The sequence below is a fragment of the Schistocerca americana genome, chromosome 7 (genome assembly GCF_021461395.2).
Source record: "Schistocerca americana isolate TAMUIC-IGC-003095 chromosome 7, iqSchAmer2.1, whole genome shotgun sequence".
NCBI lineage: Eukaryota > Metazoa > Arthropoda > Insecta > Orthoptera > Acrididae > Schistocerca > Schistocerca americana.
Window position 1 is genome coordinate 605,889,530 of NC_060125.1, and position 27,210 is coordinate 605,916,739.

General features: G+C 39.9%; 1 protein-coding gene across 1 annotated transcript in view; it reads left to right on the top strand.

The window, feature by feature from the left end:
- LOC124623144 (homeobox protein CDX-4-like) overlaps positions 1 to 27,210 on the top strand; it is a 109,445-nt gene that overhangs the window by 37,115 nt on the left and 45,120 nt on the right. The window contains exon 3 of the mRNA XM_047148935.1: positions 5,620 to 5,765. Coding sequence (XP_047004891.1) covers positions 5,620 to 5,765 — 146 coding nt within the window. The remainder of the gene's footprint in view (positions 1 to 5,619; positions 5,766 to 27,210) is intronic.

Below are 27,210 nucleotides of genomic sequence, written 5' to 3' on the forward strand. Positions count from 1 at the left end.
CATCTTTCGCAGCTTGTACCTTGCGACATCCCTATCTGCGACTACAGCAACCCGATCGTCAGCGAAGAGAGGTTGCGCAAAGTTGTATCTTCTGTCGTCGCCCCCATTCCGCAGCACCTATTTCTCCCTCTCTTAAGGTCTACCTAGAACGAGTTGCTGAACAAGGCAGGCGCTACAGAGCATCCTTGTCTTAGGTTAAAATCAACAGTCGAGATCGCAATAATTATATTGCGACAGTTGATTTTAACTTAAATATAGCGTCAGGTCCCTGTACTCCATATAGAATGTTGTCTAAATTTATAACATTATTGCGATCTCGACTGTCGGTTTTAATCTATACAGGGTGTTACAAAAAGGTACGGCCAAACTTTAAGGAAACATTCCTCACACACAAATAAAGAAAAAATGTTATGTGGACATGTGTCCGGAAACGCTTAATTTCCATGTTAGAGCTCATTTTATTACTTCTCTTCAAATCACATTAATCATGGAATGGAAACACACAGCAACAGAACGTACCAGCGTGACTTCAAACACTTTGTTACAGGAAATGTTCAAAATGTCCTCCGTTAGCGAGGATACATGTCCACATAACATATTTTCTTTCTTTGTGTGTCAGGAATGTTTCCTGAAAGTTTGGCCGTACCTTTTTGTAACACCCTGTATATAGCATCAGATCGCTGCGCTTCATAGGCAATTTGTCTAAATTTATCCTTGCCTTAGTCCTTTCCAACATTAATGTTGACCATCAGCCGCTTTTATTTTATTTTTATTTTGAACCCAAATATCGACCGGTTCAGTCATGGACCACCTTCACGGATAACGGTTAAAATTGTTTAAGCCACAACATTACATTTGTCATTATTTAAATAATGTTCTTCAATCTTACTACTACAGCATGTGCAGAGTTGCTGTGTAACTTTCTTTAACAAATGTATGCGATACTATCGCAATTATCATGATGGTGCACAACCTGTTCTGTGGACCGGTTATCACAAGTTTTTTGCAGATAGTCGTTTGTTTCTCCATGAGATCGCGAAGAGTACCGACTCTGCTATTTGTTTCGAAATTGCATCATGTCTCGAGGGCATTCTACGCGTTGTTTGCGCTGTGATTTCCCATTCTCATCTCAATGTCTGCTGCAGCACTCTGCCATGCCTCGTTCTTGGCTTTACTTATTGCGTCCTGGGAGTCTTTGCTCTTTGCCCTCTATACAGCGAGACATGTCGGATTTCGTTATTAGCCATCGATGATACGCCGTCCGCAGCTCGTGGTCGTGCGGTAGCGTTCTCGCTTCCTGCGGCCGGGTTCCCGGGTTCGATTCCCGGCGGGGTCAGGGATTTTCTCTGCCTCGTGATGACTGGGTGTTGTGTGATGTCCTTAGGTTAGTTAGGTTTAAGTAGTTCTAAGTTCTATGGGACTGATGACCATAGATGTTAAGTCCCTTAGTGCTCAGAACTAATTTTTTTTTTTATGATATGCTATCTGTTTCTCCTCCGCTATTCTCCCACGTACCTCGAACCACCACAGGTCGTTCGGTCTGATCCGCGTGGGTTGTTTTTTGGCCATAGCCTCAATGTCTGCACCCCGTACTGCAGATTTAATGCCTTGGTACATATTAGTTGCTTAGTCATCCCTGACACCTGGTATTTGTCCAGCTATCCTGAGCTGATAGAGAAAAATTAACTAATTTTCAAGTTATATTGTACTCCTTCGTTTCGGTAGTGTAGTCCGAAGACTCATCTGATGCTGTTCTCCATGCTACTCTATCCTGTGCAACTGTCTTCGCCTCCGAATAACTACTGCAAACTACATCCTTCTGAATGTATTTACTGTATTAATCTCTTGGTATCCCTCTACGAATTTTACCCCCCACAATTCCCTACAAATTTATTGATTAACATGACTGAAAGAAGACATCTGCTGATAGGACACATTCTGAGCCACCAAGCTACTACCAGTCTAAACTGGTAGTAGCTTGATGGCTCAGAATGTGTCCTTTCAGCAGATGTCTTCTTTTAGTCATGGTGTTCAATAAATTTCATTCCGCTCTAATTCTATTCAGTACCTCCTCATTAGTTAACTTATCTGCTCATCTAATCTTGAGCATTCTTCTGTAGCACCACATTTCAAAAGCTTCTATTCTCTTCTAGTCTAAACTGTTTATCGTCTATGTTTCATTTCGACACATGGCTACATTCCATACACATACATTCACACATACAAATACTTTCAGAAAAGATATCTTAACATTTAAATCTGTATTCAATGTTAACAAATTCTTCTGCTTCAGAAACGCTTTTCTTGCCGTTGCCAGTCTACATTTTATATCCTCTCTACGTCGGCCATCATCATTTATTTCGCTGCCCAAATAGCAAAAATCATCTACTACTTTCAAAGTCTCATTTCCTAATCTAATTCCCTCAGTATCACCTGATTTAACTCGACTGCATTCCATTATCCTTGTTTTGCTTCTGTTAATGTTCATCGTACATCTTCCTTTCACGACGTTGTCCATTCTGTTCAGTTGCTCTTCGAAGTTCCTTGGTATCTCTGACAGAATTACAATGTCATCGGTAAACCTCAAAGTTTTGATTTCTTTTCCTTGAACTTTAATTCGTATTAAAATTTTTTCTTTGGTTTACTTTACTGCTTGCTTAATGAACAGATTGAATACTAAGTCTACAAATGTTATAAACGTAGGTTTGCTTTTACTTTACTTGTCTTCGAAGACAAGTTGTAGGGTCAGTATTGCTTCGCGTGTTCCTACATTTCTCCGGAATCCTGACTGACATCACCCAGGTCGGCTTCTACCAGTTTTTCCATTCTTATATAAATAATTCGTGTTAGTTTTTGCAACCATGACTTATTAAATTGATAGTTCAGTTGTGTGCACACCTGTCAGCTCCTAATGTCTTTGGAATTGGAATTATTATATTCTTCTTGAAATCTGAGGGTATATTACCTGTCTCATACATCTTGCACATCAGACGGAAGAGTTATGTCATGGCTGGCTCTCACACGGCTATCAGAAGCTCTGACAGAATCTCGTCTAGTCTCGGGGCCTTGTTTCGACTTCCGTCACTGCTCTGTCAAATTCTTCTCGCAGTGTCGTATCTCCCATCTCTTCTTCATCTTCGTGCTCTTCCACTTCTATAATATTGCTTTCAAGTACACTTCCATTGTATATATCTCTATATACTCCTTCCACCTTACAGGTATCCATTCATTGCTAAGGACTGGTTTCCCATCTGAGCTTTTGATGTTCATACGGCTGTTTTTCTTTTCTGCAAAGGCCTCTTTATTTTTCCTGTAGGCAGTATCTATCTTTCCCATAGTTATACATGCTTCTAAATCCTAACATTTCTCCTCTAGTCATTCCTGTTTAGCCATTCTGCACTTCCTGTCAATCTCCTCTTTTGGATGTTTGTATTCCCTTTCGCCTGCTTTATTTACAGCATTTTTAAAATTTCGTCTTTCGTAAATTCATTCAATATCTCCCGTGTTATCTAAGGATTTCTACTAGTCATTGTCTTTTTGCCGGTATGGTCATCTGCTGCGTATACGCTGTGCCCCAGGACTGCTTGTGTCGCAGTTATAGTCATATGCAATTGAACACTTTCTTTGAGTTGTCAAGGCTGTACGCCTAGTTGGTTAGGAAGGAGTTGAAGTTTGTGATGTCTGAAGATGGGTGTAATCCCGAAAGGCGTAACATGTTCTAATAAAAGAGTCAATTGAACATCTCATGACTTTATTGCGATTGTACAGAATTGGTTGCCAATTGTTAATGGTTTTCTTTCACTAGGTCGATTGTCTCACCGGGCTCCACAGCATATATCCCATTTTAGACTAGGGCGTCGACTGGAACTGGAGTGGACAGGCCGTTGTGTTAATGCTAATTATAAAATAACGTAAAAGATCTAATATTAAGAGTTTCTACGAATATACTTTTCAGTAGAGTAGAACGAGTTGTCCAACGGAAAGTATTGTACTATAAACCATTCTTAAAGTCCTCTACACCACCCACAAAGCCACAAGAGACCTGACATACTCCTACTTGTTTCACACATGTGTACGCATGTATTTGAGTCCTATCTGTACTCGTGCTAAGCCCTGGAAGTGATTGTAGAGGTTTTAGTCCCTTGTCTTTTACTATTTTTTGAAAAAGGTATGTATATTGTGAAGAAGGCGTCAAAATACAACCTTCTGTAGGATTTCTCTGTAGGATGTTCTAGAATTAATCCCACTTTAATTCTTGTAACTGTCTGATGCATTCTAATGTTGCCATACTACCCCTGTAAGTTGAGTTTCTTCGAAAAATGGTTCCACAACTCATTAGTGGATGGATACGTGCAGTATAGTTTTATCATTAACTGCAGCAGTAATCAGTCTTGCGGCAAATGTAGCTGAACTAAGATGCTTCATTAGTTCTAGGCTGTGGGTTTTCTAATTAAGGATGTGACCTACCTGTAGACCCAAAGTCTTCATACTTTGAACTTCTTGAATTTCATTGTTTCAGGAAGCTATTTTGATAGCTTGTAAAGTTCGATGAGAAGTAGTGAGGTGTAGGCGCCAGCTCTTGTCAAAATTCGACGATCATTCATTTGCCTCGAACCATCCGTTGACGTTTTCAAGTACGTAGTTTGCTTCCTTTTCAGTAAGGGGTTTAGTACTACTTTCTGTTCTTATAGATGTATCACGAGCCAAAAGGACGAAGTTTCCATGTTCCGAAACGGCAAGTAGAAGATCATTTATGTATTAGAAACAAAAGAAGACCCAAAATAGAACCTTGCGGCACGCCACATCTGATGGGGTGTGCCCGTTGTGTGAGCAATACGGAAGAGTCCGTCTTGAAAGCAGGACAGGCAGGGGACTGACACTTACCCACTTAGCCGTACGGATATCTACTTCGTGTGACGCTACTTCAGCTTACAGCCATTTAACAGAGCAAGATGTTGGCTCGTTGGGGGAACTGTGTAAGCAGACACGTCCACACGACGCCCGCAGACGCAAGTCAAGAAATACGCGTGTGTCCAAACACTTGTTGTCCCCACGCACTCCATGTACATGCTCCAAGCTAGCGTCAAGTCATTGCTAATTTGTCAGTAAACATGTATGAAATGCCGTTGCAATATTTCAGAAATTTCTGCTCGCAAAACTGAAAATTCGTATCTCTGGAAGGGATAATGTAGAACTCTGTGGTTGTCATTGAGTTAAGGACTGTTGGCGGAGGACCCAACCAGCCACAAATAATAATAATAAAACTCTGCTTTTTTGCCATGACCTGTTTCGACATATCATGTCCCGCTTCAGATGGCTACATCTGTTTTGCTACAAAAGTATGTCGTCCGGTCTAGGACTGCATAAGAATATTTGACTAGTTAGTGCCACTGTATGCTGCTTGTGTGATATAAATAACACAAGAGGGCTATCCCAATGTGCTACGATTGATAACATTTAACACCACTGATTTCTATGCAGTTGTATTTGTGCTAGTCTCCTTTTCCTTTCTGGAAGGCTGCACGAAGTGTTTTAAGTGTAAACTTATTTCGTGGGCGAGTTACGGTTGCTCAGAACCGTTGCCTTCGCTGTGTTAAGGGCGCGCTCTCTGTCCCGCAGGCAAGACGCGGACCAAGGACAAGTACCGGGTGGTGTACAGCGACCACCAGCGCCTGGAGCTGGAGAAGGAGTTCCACTACAGCCGCTACATCACCATCCGCCGCAAGGCCGAGCTGGCGGCCAACCTGGGGCTCTCCGAGAGGCAGGTGTGTACAGTCTGGGCTTTGCTCTCACTCTGCAGTTTTTACCCGGCCCCGCCCTTACCCTCAATGCGCAATTTACTATTCACGGGTGCCTCGGAGTGTATCCTAGCGACCTCTCTCTCCCTCCTACGTCTGCACTCTGCAAACAACCGTGGAGAACGTGGCAGAATGTACTTCTCCACTGTACCACGTGTTAAAATTCTTTCCCGTTCCATTTACGTGTAGAACACGGGAAGAGTGATTGCCCACGCCCTCTGTGAGAGCTGTAGTTAGTCTCGAGGTTGTACTTCACCCCAAGACGCCTTTTGTAAGAAGCATTTCACGGGACAGTTTGCTTCATATTCAATTGTTGCAAGTTTAGTTCTTCAGTGTCTTCGTGACCAACTTGCGACATTCGTGCTGCCCTTTTTGGCACGCAGTCAATATCCCCTGTTACTGTTATTAGGTACAAGTCTCACACTCTTGCGCAGTATTCTTGGACAGGTGGTGCTACCGCTCTGTATGGAGACTCCTTTATAAAATCAATGCATATTCTTAGTATCCTGCTAATCGGCAGAAGTCTGCCACACGCCTTATGCGCGACTGAACCTATCTCACCGTTCCATTTCAGATCCCTACCATGTGTTACATCCAGATGTATGTATGGGTTGACCGATTCCAGCTGTGACTCCTTGATCTTGTAGTCGTAGGATATTACGTTTTTCATTTTTATGAAGTGCACAATGTTACATTTCTGAACATTTGAAGCAAGTTGCCAATTTTTATACCAATTTGAAACGTTATCAACATCTGACTGAATATCTGTGCTGCTCTTAAACACACCACACGAACATTTTTATACCAATTTGAAATGTTATCAACATCTGACTGTATATCCTTGCTGCTTTTAAACACACCACACGAACAGCAACGCTCCGAACGCACTTCCCTGGACCAACGCGAGAGAGTATGGTGTTGTGACTTGGCAAGACAGCCAAGCCACTATGAGATAGCCGAAAGGCACGCGTTTAAGCTCACGCAGGCTGGCGTGAGGTCTGGAACAGTTAAAGGAGTTGAGTCTAGTAAAAAAAAAGTACGTAGCTTCTGGAATACTTAACTTTAATCCATAATTGGTAAACATCGGTCTGACGGTACATGGATCACAAGATAAATAGCAAATGATAATGGCGCCTTGCTAGGTCGTAGCAAATGACGTAGCTGAAGGCTATGCTAACTATCGTCTCGGCAAATGAGAGCGTAATTTGTCAGTGAACCATCGCTAGCAAAGTCGGCTGTACAACTGGGGCGAGTGCTAGGACGTCTCTCTAGACCTGCCGTGTGGCGGCGCTCGGTCTGCAACCACTGATAGTGGCGACACGCGGGTCTGACGTATACTAACGGACCGCGGCCGATTTAAAGGCTACCACCTAGCAAGTGTGGTGTCTGGCGGTGACACCACATATGGTGCGCCCTCCCTGCTCAATCCAGTTACAAATTTCGCTTGATATCTCATTAAAAGAAACTGGAGAGATCGTCACGCATATGGCACGTGAACTGATGTGGCAGCCATTGAAACAAAGGCGTTTTTCGTCGCAGCGAGATCTTTCGCAACATTTCAATCGCCAACTTTTTCCTCCGAATGCCTAATACTTTGTTGATGCCCACCTACATAGGGAGAAATGACCGCATAATAAAATAAGAGAAATCGGAGCTCACATGGAAAGACTCAGGTGTTGGTTTCCCTCGCGTACTGTTCGAGAGTGGAACGGTACAGAAATAGGTTGAATGTCGTGTTGCGAACATTCTACCGAGCACATAGGTGTGAATGTACGCACGTAGATGGCTGAAGTAGGTCCAAGGTTTTCGGGATTTCATGTGAGAAAACGCGAGCAGGATTTGTCACAATAGTTTTTGGGATCCACGCTCACTGGCATGGAGGCAGCACTATGTCCGAGATAATCGTGCCAGAAATTTCTTTTTCTCGCCAGTTCGAGGCAGTACCTTTTTATTAGTTGCCCGATCTGGCCACCCCCTTTCCAGCACTGTTCTGTCTGTCATACGATGCTAGACAGCTTCTGTCCTCTTCTTGTCTGTCGTCTTTATCGCTCTCGTTTCATTTCCGCACAGGTTTTCGTTTCACTTTGCTCGCACGGAGTAAGGGCATTCTGAGAAGTCGAAGCAGGAGTTGCCATTTCCATTGAGAAGGATTATAAATATAAAAACAACGATACTCTGACATTCTACAGCTTGTCCTGTCGAAGTAGGGATTCAAAATTCATAGGAAGTTAACAGTAATAGGCACCAATACACAAGGCTGGACTGGGCGATTTCGAGCTATTCATGAAACAACGCGACGCATTATTAAACTTTTGACCTTCTAAACGGAACAAGGTAATATTAAGCGAAGATTTCAGCTTAAATGTTTCGGGCGTGTCTATTGTGAAACTATGGTTAAGTCACTTTCCTTTTCATATAACCTGTCTTTCTCTCATACAATTTACAAAAAGAGTCGTGGGAACCGGAACGGCTGCACTTGATGCCGATTGTACATACACAGCGAGATTGCAATGCCGTTATGTAAATACTTGAACTATGATCAGAATATTATGCGAAGTAAGGAAGAAAAAACAGATCACAGGGTTAAACGCATTACAAACTGTTTTGCAAAATTTTAAGCAAAATTATTAGAGCGTCAGAATTTGTGTCTCTGGAAGAAAAAGTTCCTCCTGCAACAAGATAAGAATTATTTGGACATCTGTATAAAATTAGACTGGAAAAAGGAATCAGGATATTTCTTTAAAGCTAAATAATGAACTGACCAAAGAGAGCCCCCAAATAGCAGGAACTTTTAACACGTCTTTTTTCTGTAAGCAGCGGGTAAATTACGCCTGACAACTACCCCTGTTGGTGTACATCGCTGTGTTTAGATGCCACTTCACGCAACTTTTTTAAAATTTCTTTTAATTTTAAAACCTTCTGTCATTCGACTCTTCTTCACTTAATTAAGCATTCTGTTGAAACTATTACTCCTCGACAATTGTCAGGTCCCGGCGGAGGTTCGAGTGTTCCCTGGGGCATGGGTGTGTGAGTTTGTCCATAAGATAATTTAGGTTAACTAGTGTGTAAGCTTAGGGACTGATGACCTAAACAGTTAAGTCCCATAAGATTTCACACACATCTGAACATTTTGTTTAATAATTGTCAATTGAATATTCTGATAACCTAGAGACTAAAACAAAAATAAAATAATGTCAGTTATGATAGGAGCGGCTGCCTCCGCTGCGTCTGTGAAGTTTTGAAGTGTAAGTCTTGCTGCTGAACTGATAGCCCACTCAAAAAACGTATTGGCTTTATTCTTCCTGCTGCGAGATGGGTGGGACTTGGCAACATTGTAGAAGACGCTTGGCAGCACTACCTGGAGAGACACAAACTATCCTGTTGAACTCACTTGATATTTGCTTGGTATTTGAATTAAATAGTCTGAATGATGTTCACTAATGTCGTCATGTAATTATCACATGTCGAGTACCGTGCTGAAAATATTCGATGTCAACTTCTGATTGTGCTTCGTTAGCAATCCGACGAAGTGCTGGGTTCGGATCCTCATGCAACTCAAAAATTTACCACATGCCATTTCAAGTTTGTTATTTGTGAATGAAACCATAGTTATCACCTTTCGTGAATTGATAAGGACTATAATCGCTGGATAAGAGTCCTGGTACAGTATAAACATTTTCGTCGTGTTTCCACGATAAAATTTGCTAACTGTTATCAACAAACAAGAAATAGTTTTGAGTAAGGATTAGGAAAATATTGATGTGGAAGAGTTACAGGCATTTTTGGTGTCTTAGACATTAGAGTGGTAACATTTTAGAGATGTCACTCACTGTAATGAATCTGAGTTTAGGAGCGTTAAGAGCCGTCTCACCTGTATTATTAAACCGCTATCCTAGAACCTACCACCACTTGCAGGTTGCCTGTTTGGCGTCTTAGAGGAGCACAAAAAAGTTATTTTCAGTATTTCCCGTAATTATTGCCCGAATTTAATAATTTACAATGCTGTCGTAATCTACGCAGCAAGAGCTGACAATACGTCAAACATGAAAGTTGAAACTGTGTAAATGTCCTGAGGCAGCGTAAGTTGCGGCTCCCAGATTATCCGGACAATATTCATCTAGTGTTCGGGAATGAGAGCACTTACGACTTCCAACAATTGTTACACATAATTTCAAACCTTTACGAATCTTTTTCTCTCTGATATCCCCACAAAGAGAAGAAGGGAAAATAAATTTTCAAAAATTTAAATTTTTCACTGCTCATGCAGTAAAACTGCCGCATCAGGCATGACATTTTTATTTATTACTTCATTACTACAGACTGTATTCGCAACACAACTTGCTGAACGTAGCCACATACACATCGCTGAATGTACCTGCCAAATTCTATCGTTGTACAACAAATAGTTCAGTAACTACGACATTATAAATACTGAGTTGCGTGAAAAATTAGATTTTGCTTAAAATGGAGCGCAAATTGCCCAGACTATATTCCTCCAGTGTCTCATATTGAGAGCACTTATCGACTCAACTCATTTTAAGGATAATTTCTTGCCTACATGCCTTAAGTCAAATATTGATGCATTAACTCATCTGGGAAGGTAATCAGACTTATGAAGGTGTTTTAAAACTAGAGTTGCATTCTTTGAAGAGTAGGAGATTTACTAGTCTCTGGTATTTTTGCGTATAGTGGTATTCATTTACGTGTGGACCTATTGCCGTGCAGTCCGCCTCCGTAGCTGGGTGGTCAGCGTAAACGGCTGTCATGGTTTGGACTGTGCTCCGATACCAGCCTCGTAGCGCCGACTAAGGAGCTGCGTGGCAGAGTACTAGCGACTCCACGTTCTGGAAGTCTGCCAAACGGCCGAGGGTGGATGTGTGCTGACCACGTGCCACTCCACACAGCAGGCAGAGGACGACACGGCGGCCGGTCTACATACCTTGGGTCTTAACGGTCTGGAAGTTTAGTGTCGTACAGAGCAGTGTCCTCCAGGACAGTCTGTGTAGCCAAACGATATACCGAAAAGAGATTAGAGAACCTGCAAGAAAGTTACGTTATGTGGGCTGCGTGCAAATCAGGAGGAACGCAATCCAAGTCATTCGGACACTTTTGAACACGTTAATAGCATTTGCTGATCCACAGGTACGGAGCGTATTTTGTTTATATTTATTTTCAATTATGCTTTCCCAGATAGAAGAGAAACGATTTTTTAATTCCGTGTTGGTAATCCCACCCCCACGAACCATGGACCTTGCCGTTGGTGGGGAGGCTTGCATGCCTCAGCGATACAGATGGCCGTACCGTAGGTGCAACCACAACGGAGGTGTATCTGTTGAGAGGCCAGACAAACGTGTGGTTCCTGAAGAGGGGCAGCAGCCTTTTCAGCAGTTGCAGGGGCAACAGTCTGGATGATTGACTGATCTGGCCTTGCAACACTAACCAAAACAGCCTTGCTGTGCTGGTACTGCGAACGGCTGAAAGCAAGGGGAAACTACTGCCGTAATTTTTCCCCAGGGCATGCAGCTTTCCTGTATGGTTAAATGATGATATCGTCCTCTTGGGTAAAATATTCCAGAGGTAAAATAGTCCCCCATTCGGATCTCCGGGCGGGGACTACTCAAGAGGACGTCCTTATCAGGAGAAAGAAAACTGGCGTTCTACGGATCGGAGCGTGGGATGTCAGATCGCTTAATCGGACAGGTAGGTTAGAAAATTTAAAAAGGGAAATGGATAGGTTGAACTTAGATATAGTAGGAATTAGTGAAGTTCGGTGGCATGAGGAACAAGACTTTTGGTCAGGTGAATACAGGGTTACAAACACAAAATCAAATAGGGGTAATGCAGGAGCAGGTTTAATAATGAATAAAAAAAAGAGGAGTGCGGGTAAGCTACTACAAACAGCATAGTGAACGCATTATTGTGGCCGAGATAGACACGAAGCCCATGCCTACTACAGTAGTACAAGTTTATATGCCAACTAGCTCTGCAGATGATGAAGAAATTGATGAAATGTATGATGAAATAAAAGAAATTATTCAGGTAGTCAAGGGAGATGGAAATTTAATAGTCATGGGTGACTGGAATTCGAGAGTAGGAAAAGGGAGAGAAGGAAACATAGTGGGTGAATATGGATTGGGGGAGAGAAATGAAAGAGGAAGCCACCTGGTAGAATTTTGCACAGAGCATAACTTAATCATAGCTAACACTTGGTTTAAGAATCATAAAAGAAGGTTGTATACATGCAAGAATCCTGCAGATACTAGAAGATATCAGATAGATTATATGATGGTAAGACAGAGATTTAGGAACCAGGTTTTAAATTGTAGGACATTTCCAGGGGCAGATGTCGACTCTGACCACAATCTATTGGTTATGAACTGTAAATTAAAACTGAAGAAACTGCAAAAAGGTGGGAATTTAAGGAGATGGGACCTGGAAAAACTGAAAGAACCAGAGGTTGTACAGAGTTTCAGGGAGAGCATAAGGGAGCAATTGACAGGAATGGGGGAAAGAAATACAGTAGAAAAAGAATGGATAGCTCTGAGGGATGAAGTAGTGAAGGCAGCAGAGGATCAAGTAGGTAAAAAGACGAGGGCTAGTAGAAATCCTTGGGTAACAGAAGAAATATTGAATTTAATTGATGAAAGGAGAAAATATAAAAACGCAGTAAATGAAGCAGGCAAAAAGGAATACAAACGTCTCAAAAATGAGATCGACAGGAAGTGCAAAATGGCTAAGCAGGGATGGCTAGAGGACAAATGTAAGGATGTAGAGGCTTATCTCACTAGGGGTAAGAGAGATACTGCTTACAGCAAAATTAAAGATGCCTTTGGAGAAAAGAGAGCATCTTAAACCCAGTTCTAAGCAAAGAAGGGAAAGCAGAAAGGTGGAAGGAGTATATAGAGGGTCTATACAAGGGCGATGTACTTGAGGACAATATTATGGAAATGGAAAAGGATGTAGATGAAGATGAAATGGGAGATATGATACTGTGTGAAGAGTTTGACAAAGCACTGAAAGACCTGAGTCGAAACAAGGCCCCGGGAGTAGACAACATTCCATTGGAACTACTGACGGCCTTGGGAGAGCCAGTCCTGACAAAACTCTACCATCTGGTGAGCAAGATGTATGAGACAGGCGAAATACCCTCAGACTTCAAGAAGAATATAATAATTCCAATCCCAAAGAAAGCAGGTGTTGACAGATGTGAAAATTACCGAACTATCAGTTTAATAAGTCACAGCTGCAAAATACTAACGCGAATTCTTTACAGACGAATGGAAAAACTGGTAGAAGCCTACCTCGGGGAAGATCAGTTTGGATTCCGCAGAAATGTTGGAACACGTGAGACAATACTGACCCTACGACTTATCTTAGAAAATAGATTAAGGAAAGGCAAACCTACATTTCTAGCATTTGTAGACTTAGAGAAAGCTTTTGACAATGTTGACTGGAATACTCTTTCAAATTCTTAAGGTGGCAGGGATAAAATACAGGGAGCGAAAGGCTATTTACAATCTGTACAGAAACCAGGTGGCAGTTATAAGAGTCGAGGGACATGAAAGGGAAGCAGGGTTGGGAAGGGAGTGAGACAGGGTTGTAGCCTAACCCCGATGTTATTCAATCTGTATATTGAGCAAGCAGTAAATAAACAAAAGAAAAATCCGGAGTAGGTATTAAAGTCCATGGAGAAGAAATAAAAACGTTGAGGTTCGCCGATGACATTGTAATTCTGTCAGAGACAGCAAAGGACTTGGAAGAGCAGTTGAACGCAATGGACAGTGTCTTGAAAGGAGGATATAAGATGAACATCAACAAAAGCAAAACGAGGATAATGGAACGTAGTCGAATTAAGTCGGGTGATGCTGAGGGAATTAGATTAGGAAATGAGACGCTTAAAGTAGTGAATGAGTTTTGCTATTTGGGGCGCAAAGTAACTGATGATGGTCGAAGTAGAGAGGATATAAAATGTAGACTGGCAATGGCAAGGAAAGCGTTTCTGAAGAAGAGAAATTTGTTAACATCGAGTATAGATTTAAGTGTCAGGAAGTCGTTTCTGAAAGTATTTGCATGGAGTGCAGCCATGTATGGAAGTGAAACATGGACGATAAATAGTTTAGACAAGAAGAGAATAGAAGCTTTCGAAATGTGGTGCTACAGAAGAATGCTGAAGATTAGATGGGTAGATCACATAACTAATGAGGAGGTATTGAATAAAATTGGTGAGAAGAGGAGTTTGTGGCACAACTAGAGAAGAAGAAGGAACCGGTTGGTAGGACATGTTCTGAGGCATCAAGGGATCGCAAATTTAGCATTGGAGGGCAGCGTGGAGGGTAAAAATCATAGAGGGAGACCAAGAGATGAATACACTAAGCAGATTCAGAAGGATGTAGGTTGCAGTAAGTACTGGGAGATGAAGAAGCTTGCACAGGATAGAGTAGCATGGATAGCTGCATCAAACCAGTCTCAGGAGTGAAGACAACAACACATGTTGATAATTTGTTTTTTTAGTTTCCCACTGTAGTTTCTGAAGATCCGGACATTTAAGCAAAAATTTTGTGATTGCGTCCGACGGAAAATAAAATAAATTATAATCACTTCCAATTGTCGGACACATTATGTCCTGTTCATTTGTACTGCCTGCCTGGAATGTTGCGAAGTTGGGACAGAAGACTCAGTGGACGTTTCATGGTCCTTTTAAGGCCCAAATTTAACTGTATGCAGCTTACAGGAAAACGAACAGAGCAAAATTTTGGAGGTTATCCATCAGCCGTTAGTTTTTCGGGTTTAAGAGCGCATTACGACTGCGGATCAGTTGTATAGGATTTACTATAGGCTTGCATTTAGTACGTAACTATTTAGTTGGAAAATTTTGTCAGTAGAATAAAGAGGACAGGTTGGTGCTCCTTAACTGATGCCATAATTTCGGCTTCCTTATCTCCAGGTGTTTTTAATTTTTTCCTGACAATTACCAACTGATAGAAAGGTCGGAAATTGCTTCCTAATAATATTCTATGTATATCATCAACGCAATATTTGCTGTTTCCATTTTACTTGTCCTGCTTTGAATTCTGCTCCACTCTGCTGAATCTTTTGCCGTTCGTAAATAAAGTATTGGGTCGCCTTGCTTCTTCGGCGACTTGCAACTCAATTTCGCTGCCCTCAGCTTTTCACTTGGCCCCAGAAGGCTGAGTGGACCTCCTTCCAGACTTTCCCACCACAAAAAGTCAGCAGCAGTCATCGGGAATCGATCCTGGGAGCTCGGCGTTACTATAAGGAAACGCTAGCCACCAGACCACGCGATGAGTTCGTGATCATTGCTGTTTTATTACCTTTCGCTGTTACGAAATTAGAAAAATTTAGAAGCCTTGTGTCACGCAAAAAAGTGTGTGCTGTCTAATGGAGGAGAGACTGACGGGCGAGGAAACTAAAAATATAATAAAATCGGTCGCGTGCTCCCCCTTCCGTAATCTGCGCACTGTTCACTGACTTATCTTTTGCCTGCGAACATTTGCTCCCCTTTCCATTATATTCTATGTCGGCACCGTCACACCTCTGGTTCTGACTGTCTGTAAAATTAATTACGTTAACAGCAAGGTGTCGTAGCTTCCCGAGGAGGTATTTTGCGCGGTAGCTTTCGAGATCGGTTTTCACGCTCGTCCTGCCGGGTGACAATTCGCGTTACTTTGAACTGGAACGTGACTGTACAGTCACGTGACCAAGTCAGTTTCTGCTGCAGTTGGATTACCACTTCGCCATGACGGGTAAGACATACTACATTGTTGATACAAATTAATGTGCTCTCCTGTACTATATTATGATTATGGGGAGTAAGCCATAGGCTGCATAAATGTATCCTCAGCAGCCGAACAATAAAATACGTGTTAGTGATGATTAGTGGGCAAGCAATAAAAGCTCAGATGCTATTTAGTACAATTTGTAAAAAGGATATATTGATTAATATAAGGTAAAACTGTGTAACCTCCCCACCGTAATTTTTAAAAGGAAAAAAGACAATACTTAATAGAAATGGGAGCCGAGTGTAACCTCCCCACAAAAATTTGAAAGAAAGAAACATGACAATATTTAATTATGAATGCTAATGGACATTGCGCTAATTGTAACCTCGCCCACAATGAGAGGTATTGAAAATGGCAACAAAAATGTGAAATACGCAATCTGACTCAAATATAAATTCTTCACAAAATTTAAAGTCCGTTCAGTGACAAGAAAATACAATTAAACCGAAATATCGGTCTTTGGCCCTGTGCAAAACAATCAGAATTAAAGTCTTACCTCAGAATAAATGGATGTCACATTTCTGCTCTTGTTGTTGCGCACCGCTTGGAGGAACTGCATTGCAAATAATAATATTCTCTTTTTTTTTGTGATTCTAGTGAAATTTTTCTTCAAAAGAAATGGAATGAAATGGGAAGTGCAACGAAATCTTTAGTTCAATAAAAAATTAAATTTTTGAAAAAAATGCTTTTGAAATAAAAATTATTATTGGGGGACTTGTTGGAGAATAATTACAATAAATAAAATTTTTCATTATCTAATGATTATATTAATTAACAGTATACCTTATTCACCATCTTGACCAGTGTTGCCGACCGCCTACATCACACAACCGCACTGGGCTGCTACTACTGACCGACCGCTCTGCATGACGACTATTAGCATACTGCACTGCACGACTACTAACAGAGTACTGCTCTCAACTAGACAGAGCTACAGACTCGCAACGACTAACTGACAGACTGAGAACCGCTCGCAACACTCGCGCGGTCAAGCACATACTCTCTGGTCACAGATGCTACAATGCCTCGCCATCGCTGCTATGTTACATACGTGTTTCATAACCCTCCACTGGGGGGGGCAAAAATTTGGCAGCGATGGTGAGTCATTTGGACTTGCCAAGCGCGGCAAAATTTTTCTTTAATTAACAAAATCCTACAACTTACAGAATATTTAAATGTTGTGCACACGCACTAAGTACAAAATATATCAGACAAAGACAAAATGTGAATACAAAACATAGTAGCAAATCAGAAAAATGTATATACAAATTTTTTGACAGATAACAAAGTGCACAGGCACTGAAAAAATTCTTTAGCATATGCAGAACAAATAAACAGACTGGCAAAAAATATTATGTTGACAAGTGACATAAGTGTACTCGCATTGGAGTTCAGCGAATCGAAAAATGTATAACCTATGAACATAAATGATGTTACCAAAAAAAATTTTTTTTTTTTTTATGTGACAAGAATCAGGATAGGAAAGGGAAGGATTGCATCATGGTTGTAGCACTTTAGATTGCACACAGCTGCTCTGAAAGTCCATATCTTTCCACAGAAGTACAACACCAAGTGACACAACTTGAAGTTCTTTTCCCATCAGAATTTATCAGTGTAGCCAAGACACTGAACTGTCGTAGTAATGTTCCATGTTTTCATTTTGGCAGTACATTAGGTACACCAAACAGTGGGACCATAATAATGTCTTCATCGCTCATGGTGGTGGACAGCATGTCGTGTCAACACCACACTCTTACAAGGCACACCAACGTAGAATTAGTGCAAAACCAAATATAGTGCTCCATGATCACTGGGATAAACAGGACAAATGGACATTGCAGTAATTCAGGGTAGTCAGCTTATGAGGTGAAGGACATCAAGTCACATAATATTGACAATTACAGACTTAATTAGTAGTTTGTGGCATTCATAGCCCAGTTATTGAACATTTCTGTACCAAGTATGTAGTATTACAGAAAAATGTTCATTAATTGTTGTACATAGAATCAGTAGCCTTCTTTTCCTGGTTACAATGCATTATGAAATAATCGCATTCTTTTCAGTTACAGAGTATAATTAAGAATCATTAACCTTCTCCTAATTACAGTTAATTAATCATTTGTCATTCCAATAATCATTAGCCTTTTCCTAATTGCAGTTAATTAATCATTTGTCGTTAAGTAATCATTTGTCTAATAACAGTTAATTAATCATTTGTCTAATTACAGTTAATTAATCATTTGTCGTTAATTAATCATTTGTCATTCTAATATAGTAAGAACCATTAGTCTTCTCCTAATTACAAAGCATTATTAAACATTACCGTAGTTAATTAATTATGTGTCATTCCAATCTATTAAGAATCACTAGCTGGCATCATGGGTAATCGTATTACAATAAACAGTGGCGGTCCTTGGCCAGTTACAAAGTATATTTAGTATGACAGAATAATGTTCATCAGAAGTCTTAGTTGAAAAGGAGAGTCAATTATTGGCCTAGCATTAACATAATACATTGAGTGATACAAATTATTGGCACTCATTGGCCATTAACCAAAACATGAAAACTCAACATGAAAAAAAAGGGCTAATTAATGGCATAATTAATAGCAATTCTTCAAGTGACATTAATTATTGGCACTCAGTGGCCAGCAAGTATTGAATAGAATCATCATTCAGTATTATTCAGATTATTACGAAGTCATAATCAGTTAATTACAGTCAAATCATTAAAAATCACAGGCATTATAAGTAGTATCATTACAATAAACAGTGTTCCTCCTTCAGTAGTATTCAGATCATTACAAAGTCATTATTAAAATCAGTTAATTACAGTCAAATCATTAATAATCACAGGCATTATAAGTAGTATCATTACAATAAACAGTGGCAGTTATTAGCTAGTGACAAAGCATTATTTTGAATATAGTCTCATTAAGAGGTCATTACTCAAGTGACATGCTATTCAGAGTTGATCAGTATTATTCAGAATTATCATAAACTAGTGACATTATGTGGGACTGGTAATACATTTTTTTGGTAGCAATGCATTGCGTTGGGATCGATAATTAATTGCTGAAACATAACACTATTTGCTTTTGACCTATTGCAGCAAATGAGGATAGGTAACGTCATTCGTCATGAGTCAGCTGTAGCAAGATTATGTAACAAGGCAGTACATGTGATCACATTTATAAACGATAGACACAAATGGGTAAAAATATAAAAATGCAAGTACTAGAACAGGTATAATAAGTAACAGGTTTAGTAAGTATCATGAAAAACTTCTCCTGGAAAAATTACAAAATGTATTATCAACCTGAAAGAAGAAACGCACACTATGCTGAAAAGTAGTGAACTTCGAATTAACAGGTAGTGAAATGTGTATAAATTGTGTTCCATAGCTGTCCTTTCCAAAACTTTCTGTCATCCTACTATGCAATGTAACACCTGCTGTCAAAGCAAACTGCAACAAATACTTAAATAACTACATAACATAAATACATAACTTTAACATTATCCTCATCTGTAAAGAAAAAAAACTTCATTATCCATATCATCATAACTTCACCATTATCATCACCTGTAAAGAAAAACTTCATTATTCATAATACCATATCCTTCATCATTATTCATCAGTATTCATTATCATCTGCAAAAAATCACTTCATTACTCATTACATAACTATTCCTTATCTCTAGCATATTTCATCACTAAAACTAAGATGTGTAGTTCAGTCTGACAGCCTGCATCAATCACCTTGTATTCTGAAAGAAAAAATTAGTTAAGACTGCTATTCTGTGATGAGTATAGTATAGTCTTTTTAATGCTTGTTAATCCTGATCCATTTACTCTTCCTCATAAAGTTATTGCATCTCCTTTCGTTTATCCCGTAGGTGAAATTCCCATTTCTGTTGAATTTATTTCTTACATGCATCATTTCTTTCTGAAATTGATGAGCAGAGATTAATGTCTTGCATTTAAATCATATACCCACTAAATAATGACTGGTTTATGGTGACACAATTAACCATACAGCATAACATGACAGAAAACGTAATATGTTAAAGACGTTGACAGTGTTCAGATGCAAAAATGTACACAGAATAATACAATGCAGTAGCAAAAAAAAAATGTGAAACAGTCACGATGTTGAGATGTCATAAGGCAAAAAAAAAATGTCAAAGTCGACTGGTGTGTGTTATATCTTAACTATTTCATAGTGCATACAAACAAAACTGGAGTACAATCATATACACAAAAAGTGGAAAATGTGCACGGTCTGATGTGTAACGACAAGAAAAGCGACCTGCTAACCTTACCTTGCCGGGCACTTGCCAAGAAAAAATACGATAATCATCAGTAATTAGTCAGGTGAATTAATTGCATTAGTAAATGACATCATAGTGTGTTGAATCATACAGTGGTTTCATTCAATAAACGGTTTAATGTTTGAGATATGGTGATTGCCTTTCGATTTTCTGGTTCTCAAAGTTTCGACGTGTACAACATTGGGGTGAGGGATGCTGCGAATCCGATATGGACCTGCGTATAGAAGTTCAAATTTACTGCACTTACCTTTTAATTTGCTGGATAAATAGTGTGTACGTACTAGTATCTTCTGTCCAACGTGAAAGACGCGGCGTGTACAAACCTGTTTTTGCTGTCTTCTCCGGCGCTCTGCGGCACGTTTGATGTTGTTCAGCGCAATGTCAATTATTTCGTGGTGTCGTAATCGACGAGATGTAGGAAATGTTATTAATTCTTTAATTTTGTTAGGTGGTTCAGTATTTTTCAGTATAACAGACGGAGATAGCATAGTGGATTCATTTGGAATGGAATTAATTACATCTTGGAATGAGAATATGTGTGTGTCCCAATCAATATGTCTTTTGTGGCAGTATATTCGGCACAGTTTACCAATTTCTTTCATTAATCTTTCACAAGGGTTCGAAGAAGCGTGGTACTTGGATATATAGATCGGAGAAATGTTTCTGGCTCGTAACATGCGTGTCCATACGCTACTACGGAATTGAGATCCATTGTCAGAAATTACTTTCATTACATGCCCTACATGAGATAGAAAATGTTTTACAAATGCTTTCGAAACAGTTTTAGCAGTAGCTTTGCGTAATGGAGTGAAAGTAACAAATTTTGAAGTGAGCTCAACAGCGACAAATATGTAGCAAAAACCTCTGTTAGTTCTGGGAATCGGACCAAAAATATCTACTGCGGCCATATGTCTTAATTTAACAGGTGTAATGGGATATAATGGAGGAATATGTGAAGTGGTGTCTGATTTAGCTTTCTGGCAAATTTTACAAGACGCTAAAACTCGTCGTATACGTTTCTCCATGTTGGCAAAATAACAGTTCTGTCTCAGTATAAGAAAACATTTTCGTGCTCCGTAATGTGCGTAGCTTAAATGAGTGTACCAAATTAATTTGTTGACCAGTTCGTCAGGAATGCATAATAACCAATTGTTGCTGTCAGGATGAGAGCGGCGAAACAGAATGTCATTGCGCACAGTGTAATGGTTCCTAATCGTAACATTTTTCCTATCTTGCCATAGGTGTTTAATTTCTTTCCACACATTGTCTTTATTTTGTTCCTTTGCTATGTCCTGTAATGACGATGAAATAAAGTTTTCAAATGCAACATGCTGAATGTACATGACACTGAAATTTGTTTTGCAGAAGTTGGTTGCTACGTCTTGCTGATTGTTGCCGAGAGAACGCGATAGTGCGTCTGCTATAACATTTTGTGTGCCGGGAATGTGAACTATTGTAAAATTAAATTCTTGTAAATAAAGTTTCCATCTACTTAATCTGTCGTGAGTAAATTTAGCTGAAAGCAAAAATTGTATAGCTCTATGGTCTGTGTAAACGGTGGTATGTCTGCCATAAAGAAAGTGCCTAAATCTCGTGAAAGCCCATACAACACATAATGTTTCAAGTTCTGTGACGGAATAATTTCGTTCAGCAGGTGACAAAATGCGACTTGCAAATGCGATGTTTTTAATTACTGTAGACCCATCTTCTTCAATTTCCTGGAAAATGTGTACGCCTAAAGCGGTGTTAGAACTGTCGGTGGCAATGGAAAAATTTCTAGTAAGGTCTGGGTGCGATAAAAATGGTGCATTCAACAGAGCATGTTTCAAATAACATTCTCGTGAACAAAATTCTGCGTGTCAAAAGTAATGTTTGCGTTACTGTAATATAAAACCTGTACTGTGTCTGGTGAAATTCTGTCGTACGTGCTGTTATTTACGGGAGAATATTGTGGCATACCCACTATATGAACTGCTCTGTTATTTCTTACTGACGTGTTACGCTATGGATGACACCTATTGTCTGTTTCATTCATGATTATTTGTTGTTGCTGATGTTGTTGCTGCTCATAAGATCGACTGTTATTAAATGTACGCTGAAAATTGTGCTCATCATTTTTTTACGTCTGTCATGATAGTAATTTCTATACGGCGCATTGCGATACGAGTTGAAATAGTGTGTTGTCTGTACGTAGTTATTTCTTTGCTGCCATGCGTTACTATTTGTTGGAGCTGGGACTATACGTGCACGCGGCGAAACATTAAAGCCTGGTTGACCTTGTAGACTGCATTGTTGGTTAGGTATGCTAAGCGGTTGACTTTCATGCTATTGTGGTGGAAAACGTCTATTGTTACCAAAATGTGGTTCCGATTGCTCAAAATTTTATACATACTGATAATTACGATTTTATCTGTAATTAAAATTACGGCGGTAGTTGTCATTACGGGAGTGCCTACTGAATATTGTCACATTCGGTAAAATATTTGTCATATCCGGTTTTCATTACATATGTTTCTTAATTCTAGAAAGAGACCTTGTTAAAGAGCAGTTTTGATAGATATAAAGGATAGTAGAAGAAAAGGCAGCAGTGCAGAAAACTAAAGATGAAACAGCACTACTACAGCTCGGGGCCCTATGCTCGCTACGGCACATATTCATTAAAGCGTAATGAATCCCCTGAGGTCTATTACGCACTGCAAATAAATTTTAGCTTTTGCGTTGCAGGCAATGGCGGTACAAATTCAGAAATAAATTGCTGTCTGCATGCTAATTGTTGTTTCTTCATTACAGGCAATGCTGATGAAAATGCAATAGCAAATTGTCGTATCAGGTTCAAAGCTAGCTTCTGCATTACAGGTAATAGCGGTGAATGTACAAAGATGAACTGTCGTATACAGTGCAAAGCGTGTGCCTGTACGCTGTCATTATTACTTTCTTTACATTTTCTCACAAATGCAAATTGCTCGAAATCTACGTTCTCGTCACTCAGTTTGATAACACGTTCAGGTTTGTGCGTGAATCTGTTCGTCTGTGTCATTTCGGATTTCAAGTTGCGTAGCTTTTCAGATTTTAAGTCGCGTGGCTTTTCGGATTTTAAGTCGCGTAGTCTCTGTAAATTGTTCACATTATACACGCTGCGCGAGTCTGACAAATGCTCGCAACGTGGCGGTTTCTGTGACGTATTGGTGACTGAAATAATTGTTAATTCTGTTACTGTAACACTTTCGTCAATTTGGTTGACCTGTCTTGCTAATTTCTCGTCAACTTCCATATTCGGAGTGTGTGAAACTTCCAGTGGCTCTAAATTAAACTCGTCGCGTATCTGTACTGCGTTTTTACGGCATTGTTCAGTGACTGCATTAATTTCGTGTATCTGTGTTTCGTTCGCTAAACGTTTTTCAGTGACTGCATTAATCTCGTCTTTATGTGATTCTGTTATGCCTACACGTGTGCTACCTAATTCTTGTGCAACAGTGCCAACTTTTTCATTACTGTTATTGGCACAAGTCTTAGTATTCACACGTAATTGTTCTTTAATGTCCTGGCATTGCACGGTAACAGCTGTAATCTGCTTACTAACTTGTTTGTTCTGTTCTTTAAGGTCGTCTTGTCTTTCGCTTGTGAGTTCGAAACTTTTATCAATTGTTTCTCTAAGTTGTTTGAAATGGTTGTCGAAACTTTCACTCTGTTGTCTGATCTGTTCACTAAGTTTGTCTAGTTTTTCGTTCTTATTGTCAAGTTTTTCATTTAAGTGTTCGTTATCTTCCCTAATTTCATTAAGTTGTTTACTCATTTGTCGCAACAATGCCATAATTGGATTCGACTCAAAGTCAGCATTTCTATTCTCTGTGCTATTTAATGGTGGATCTGGAATTGTTTCACTTTCTGTAACCATTTGGTCATTTTGAGAATTACAAAAAGGTTTGTCAGTCGAATGTATACTGTCGGTCATTATTTCTGAATTAAATGGATCCGTCGTACTTTCACTACACTGACCATTTTCATTCGAAAAATTTGTTTGTATGTTACTTGAATTTTCCAAACCGGTTGTGTTAAGCTGGGTAGCGCTCATTACAATAGAGCGTCCAGCGTCATCAATTGTCGTCAAATTAACAGAAGAGACAATTGACTTCGTTTGTTCATCATTAAGATAAAAGTCATCATTATTGGTTGGAATGCACTGATTGTCAGTGAACGCAGGATTGTCACAATTACTATCGGTCACGCCGTTTAAGTCGGTAATTTCGTTCATAATACCTCGCGATACACTATTCACAGTCTTTCGCGGCATTTTTGCAATAGTGACAACTATTCACAAAACAAATGAGCACAATGCAAAAGCAACACACAAATACAACAGAGCAACGAATTGTCGTTGACCTGTAGAAAGAAAGTCACAAAATTAGTAAAAGCGTAGCGCCAAATCCTAATTATACTTAAGCAAATAAGAGCAGATATCTGACTGTTGTTCAAAAGACTCTCACGAAATACGATCCTGGACTGGGTGTCGCCAAGTGTAACCTCCCCACCGTAATTTTTAAAAGGAAAAAAGACAATACTTAATAGAAATGGGAGCCGAGTGTAACCTCCCCACAAAAATTTGAAAGAAAGAAACATGACAATATTTAATTATGAATGCTAATGGACATTGCGCTAATTGTAACCTCGCCCACAATGAGAGGTATTGAAAATGGCAACAAAAATGTGAAATACGCAATCTGACTCAAATATAAATTCTTCACAAAATTTAAAGTCCGTTCAGTGACAAGAAAATACAATTAAACCGAAATATCGGTCTTTGGCCCTGTGCAAAACAATCAGAATTAAAGTCTTACCTCAGAATAAATGGATGTCACATTTCTGCTCTTGTTGTTGCGCACCGCTTGGAGGAACTGCATTGCAAATAATAATATTCTCTTTTTTTTTGTGATTCTAGTGAAATTTTTCTTCAAAAGAAATGGAATGAAATGGGAAGTGCAACGAAATCTTTAGTTCAATAAAAAATTAAATTTTTGAAAAAAATGCTTTTGAAATAAAAATTATTATTGGGGGACTTGTTGGAGAATAATTACAATAAATAAAATTTTTCATTATCTAATGATTATATTAATTAACAGTATACCTTATTCACCATCTTGACCAGTGTTGCCGACCGCCTACATCACACAACCGCACTGGGCTGCTACTACTGACCGACCGCTCTGCATGACGACTATTAGCATACTGCACTGCACGACTACTAACAGAGTACTGCTCTCAACTAGACAGAGCTACAGACTCGCAACGACTAACTGACAGACTGAGAACCGCTCGCAACACTCGCGCGGTCAAGCACATACTCTCTGGTCACAGATGCTACAATGCCTCGCCATCGCTGCTATGTTACATACGTGTTTCAACTGTGGAAATACAGTTAACAAGGCATCAGGCCGTAACCTTCAGTTAGGCTTACAGCGATCAGGATGGAAATGTGTAGCAAACAGAGCCTATTTTGTGTACATGAGGTTAAAGCGTAATGTAGGGATTACCCACTGCAGCTACTGAGCCAATACTTATATAGCCACTTTACCGGCACTCTGTTCGTCTCTTTGTGTTCTTTATACACTCGATACAGAAACTCAGGAAACGCAGATGTTATTTTACAGTTAGCACCATCAGTAGCTTTTTCTTCCAAAAAGCATTAAACATCATTTGTTTCTCCCCGTCTTTTAATAGCTTACCGCACCTATGTTTCGCTGTAGAACGCTTAGCAACCTAACAGATTTTCACAACGCATACCGATTGCCAAACCCACATGGGGTTGACTGACGGGACAGAGGAAGTGACTGTCCAGTGAGATTTGGAATAACGAGCATGGTGAATCGTATAGCTCTGCGATTAGCAGAAAAAGCTCAACAGTTTCGATGGTTCAGCATGCCTTCCATATAATTATATTAACAGCGAAATAGCTCCTAACACGCCACGCGGGGTAGCCGCGCGGTCTTGCGCGCCTTGTCGCGGTCCGTGTGGCTTCCCCGTCTGAGGTTCGAGTCCTTCCTCGGGAATGGGTGTGTGTGTTGTCTATAGCGTAAGTTAGTTTTTGAGTTAGATTAAGTAGTGTGTAGGCTCAGGGACCGATGACCTCAGCAGTTTGGTCCCTTTAGACATTACCACAAACTTCTAACACGTAAGTAGGGACTATTCCCGATGCAGTCATAAAACTTCTTTATTTTATTTCTTTATTAATTTATGCATTTATTTCACCTGTCAAGCCGGTCTTACATCCAACTAGACATGCCTAGTTCGGTGATATGACATATGTAATACATGAACAGTAGATAATAATAATAATTATTATTATTATTACATATATGTAGTACATGAACAGTAGACAATAATAATAATAATTATTATTACATGGTAACGGATATACAGGGTGTAACAAAAGGTATGGTCAAACTTTTGGGAAACATCCTTCACATATGTAGGAATGAAACGTATTACATGGGCATTGTGGTGTCACCGCAAGGCACCACACTTGCTAGGTTGTAGGCTTCAAATCGGCCGCGGTCCGTCAGTACACATCGGACCCGCGAGTCGCTACTGTCGACGCTAGCAGACCGAGCGCCGACACTCGAATGGTCTTACGAGACAAGCTGGCGCGCTGGCCAGTTCTACAGCCGACTTTAATAGGAATGGTTCACTTGTTATAGCTTCAGAGATCTCATTTGCAGACACGCTAGTTAGCGTAGCCTTCAGCTAAGTCAGTAGCTACGACCTAGCCAGGCGCCACATACAGTTTATGCATTGACAACTGGTCTATATGTGTGAAGCAATCAGAATTGTAAAGAAGTATTCGCAGTTCAGTCTATAACTGCACTTGTAAATATTTTTGTACAAAGTCAAGATAGACGTTCACCGTTGATGCTGAATTAAAGCTAAGTATTTAACTGTATTCCTGCCTACTAACTTTCTCGTCGCCTAAGATGTTCCAGATACATCCCGTCAAGTATAGTTAATTGATCCTCACGTCAGCGTACTTGATCAACGCGAGAAATTAATGGCCACACCTCGTGATCAGTCTAAGAGGCAAATTGCATGACTCAGCCGGGTCACCCTTTTTCCATGAGGCCCATAGTTCCGCCTTATACACAACAGGCATGGTTCTCGGAATACATTATTTCCATGTTAGAACTTTGCATAATCACATTAACCATGGAAAATATACAGAAAAAAAAGATACCAGTATTACAGGAAATGTTCTCTTGCATGAACTATTCAAAATATCCTCGTGGTTACATA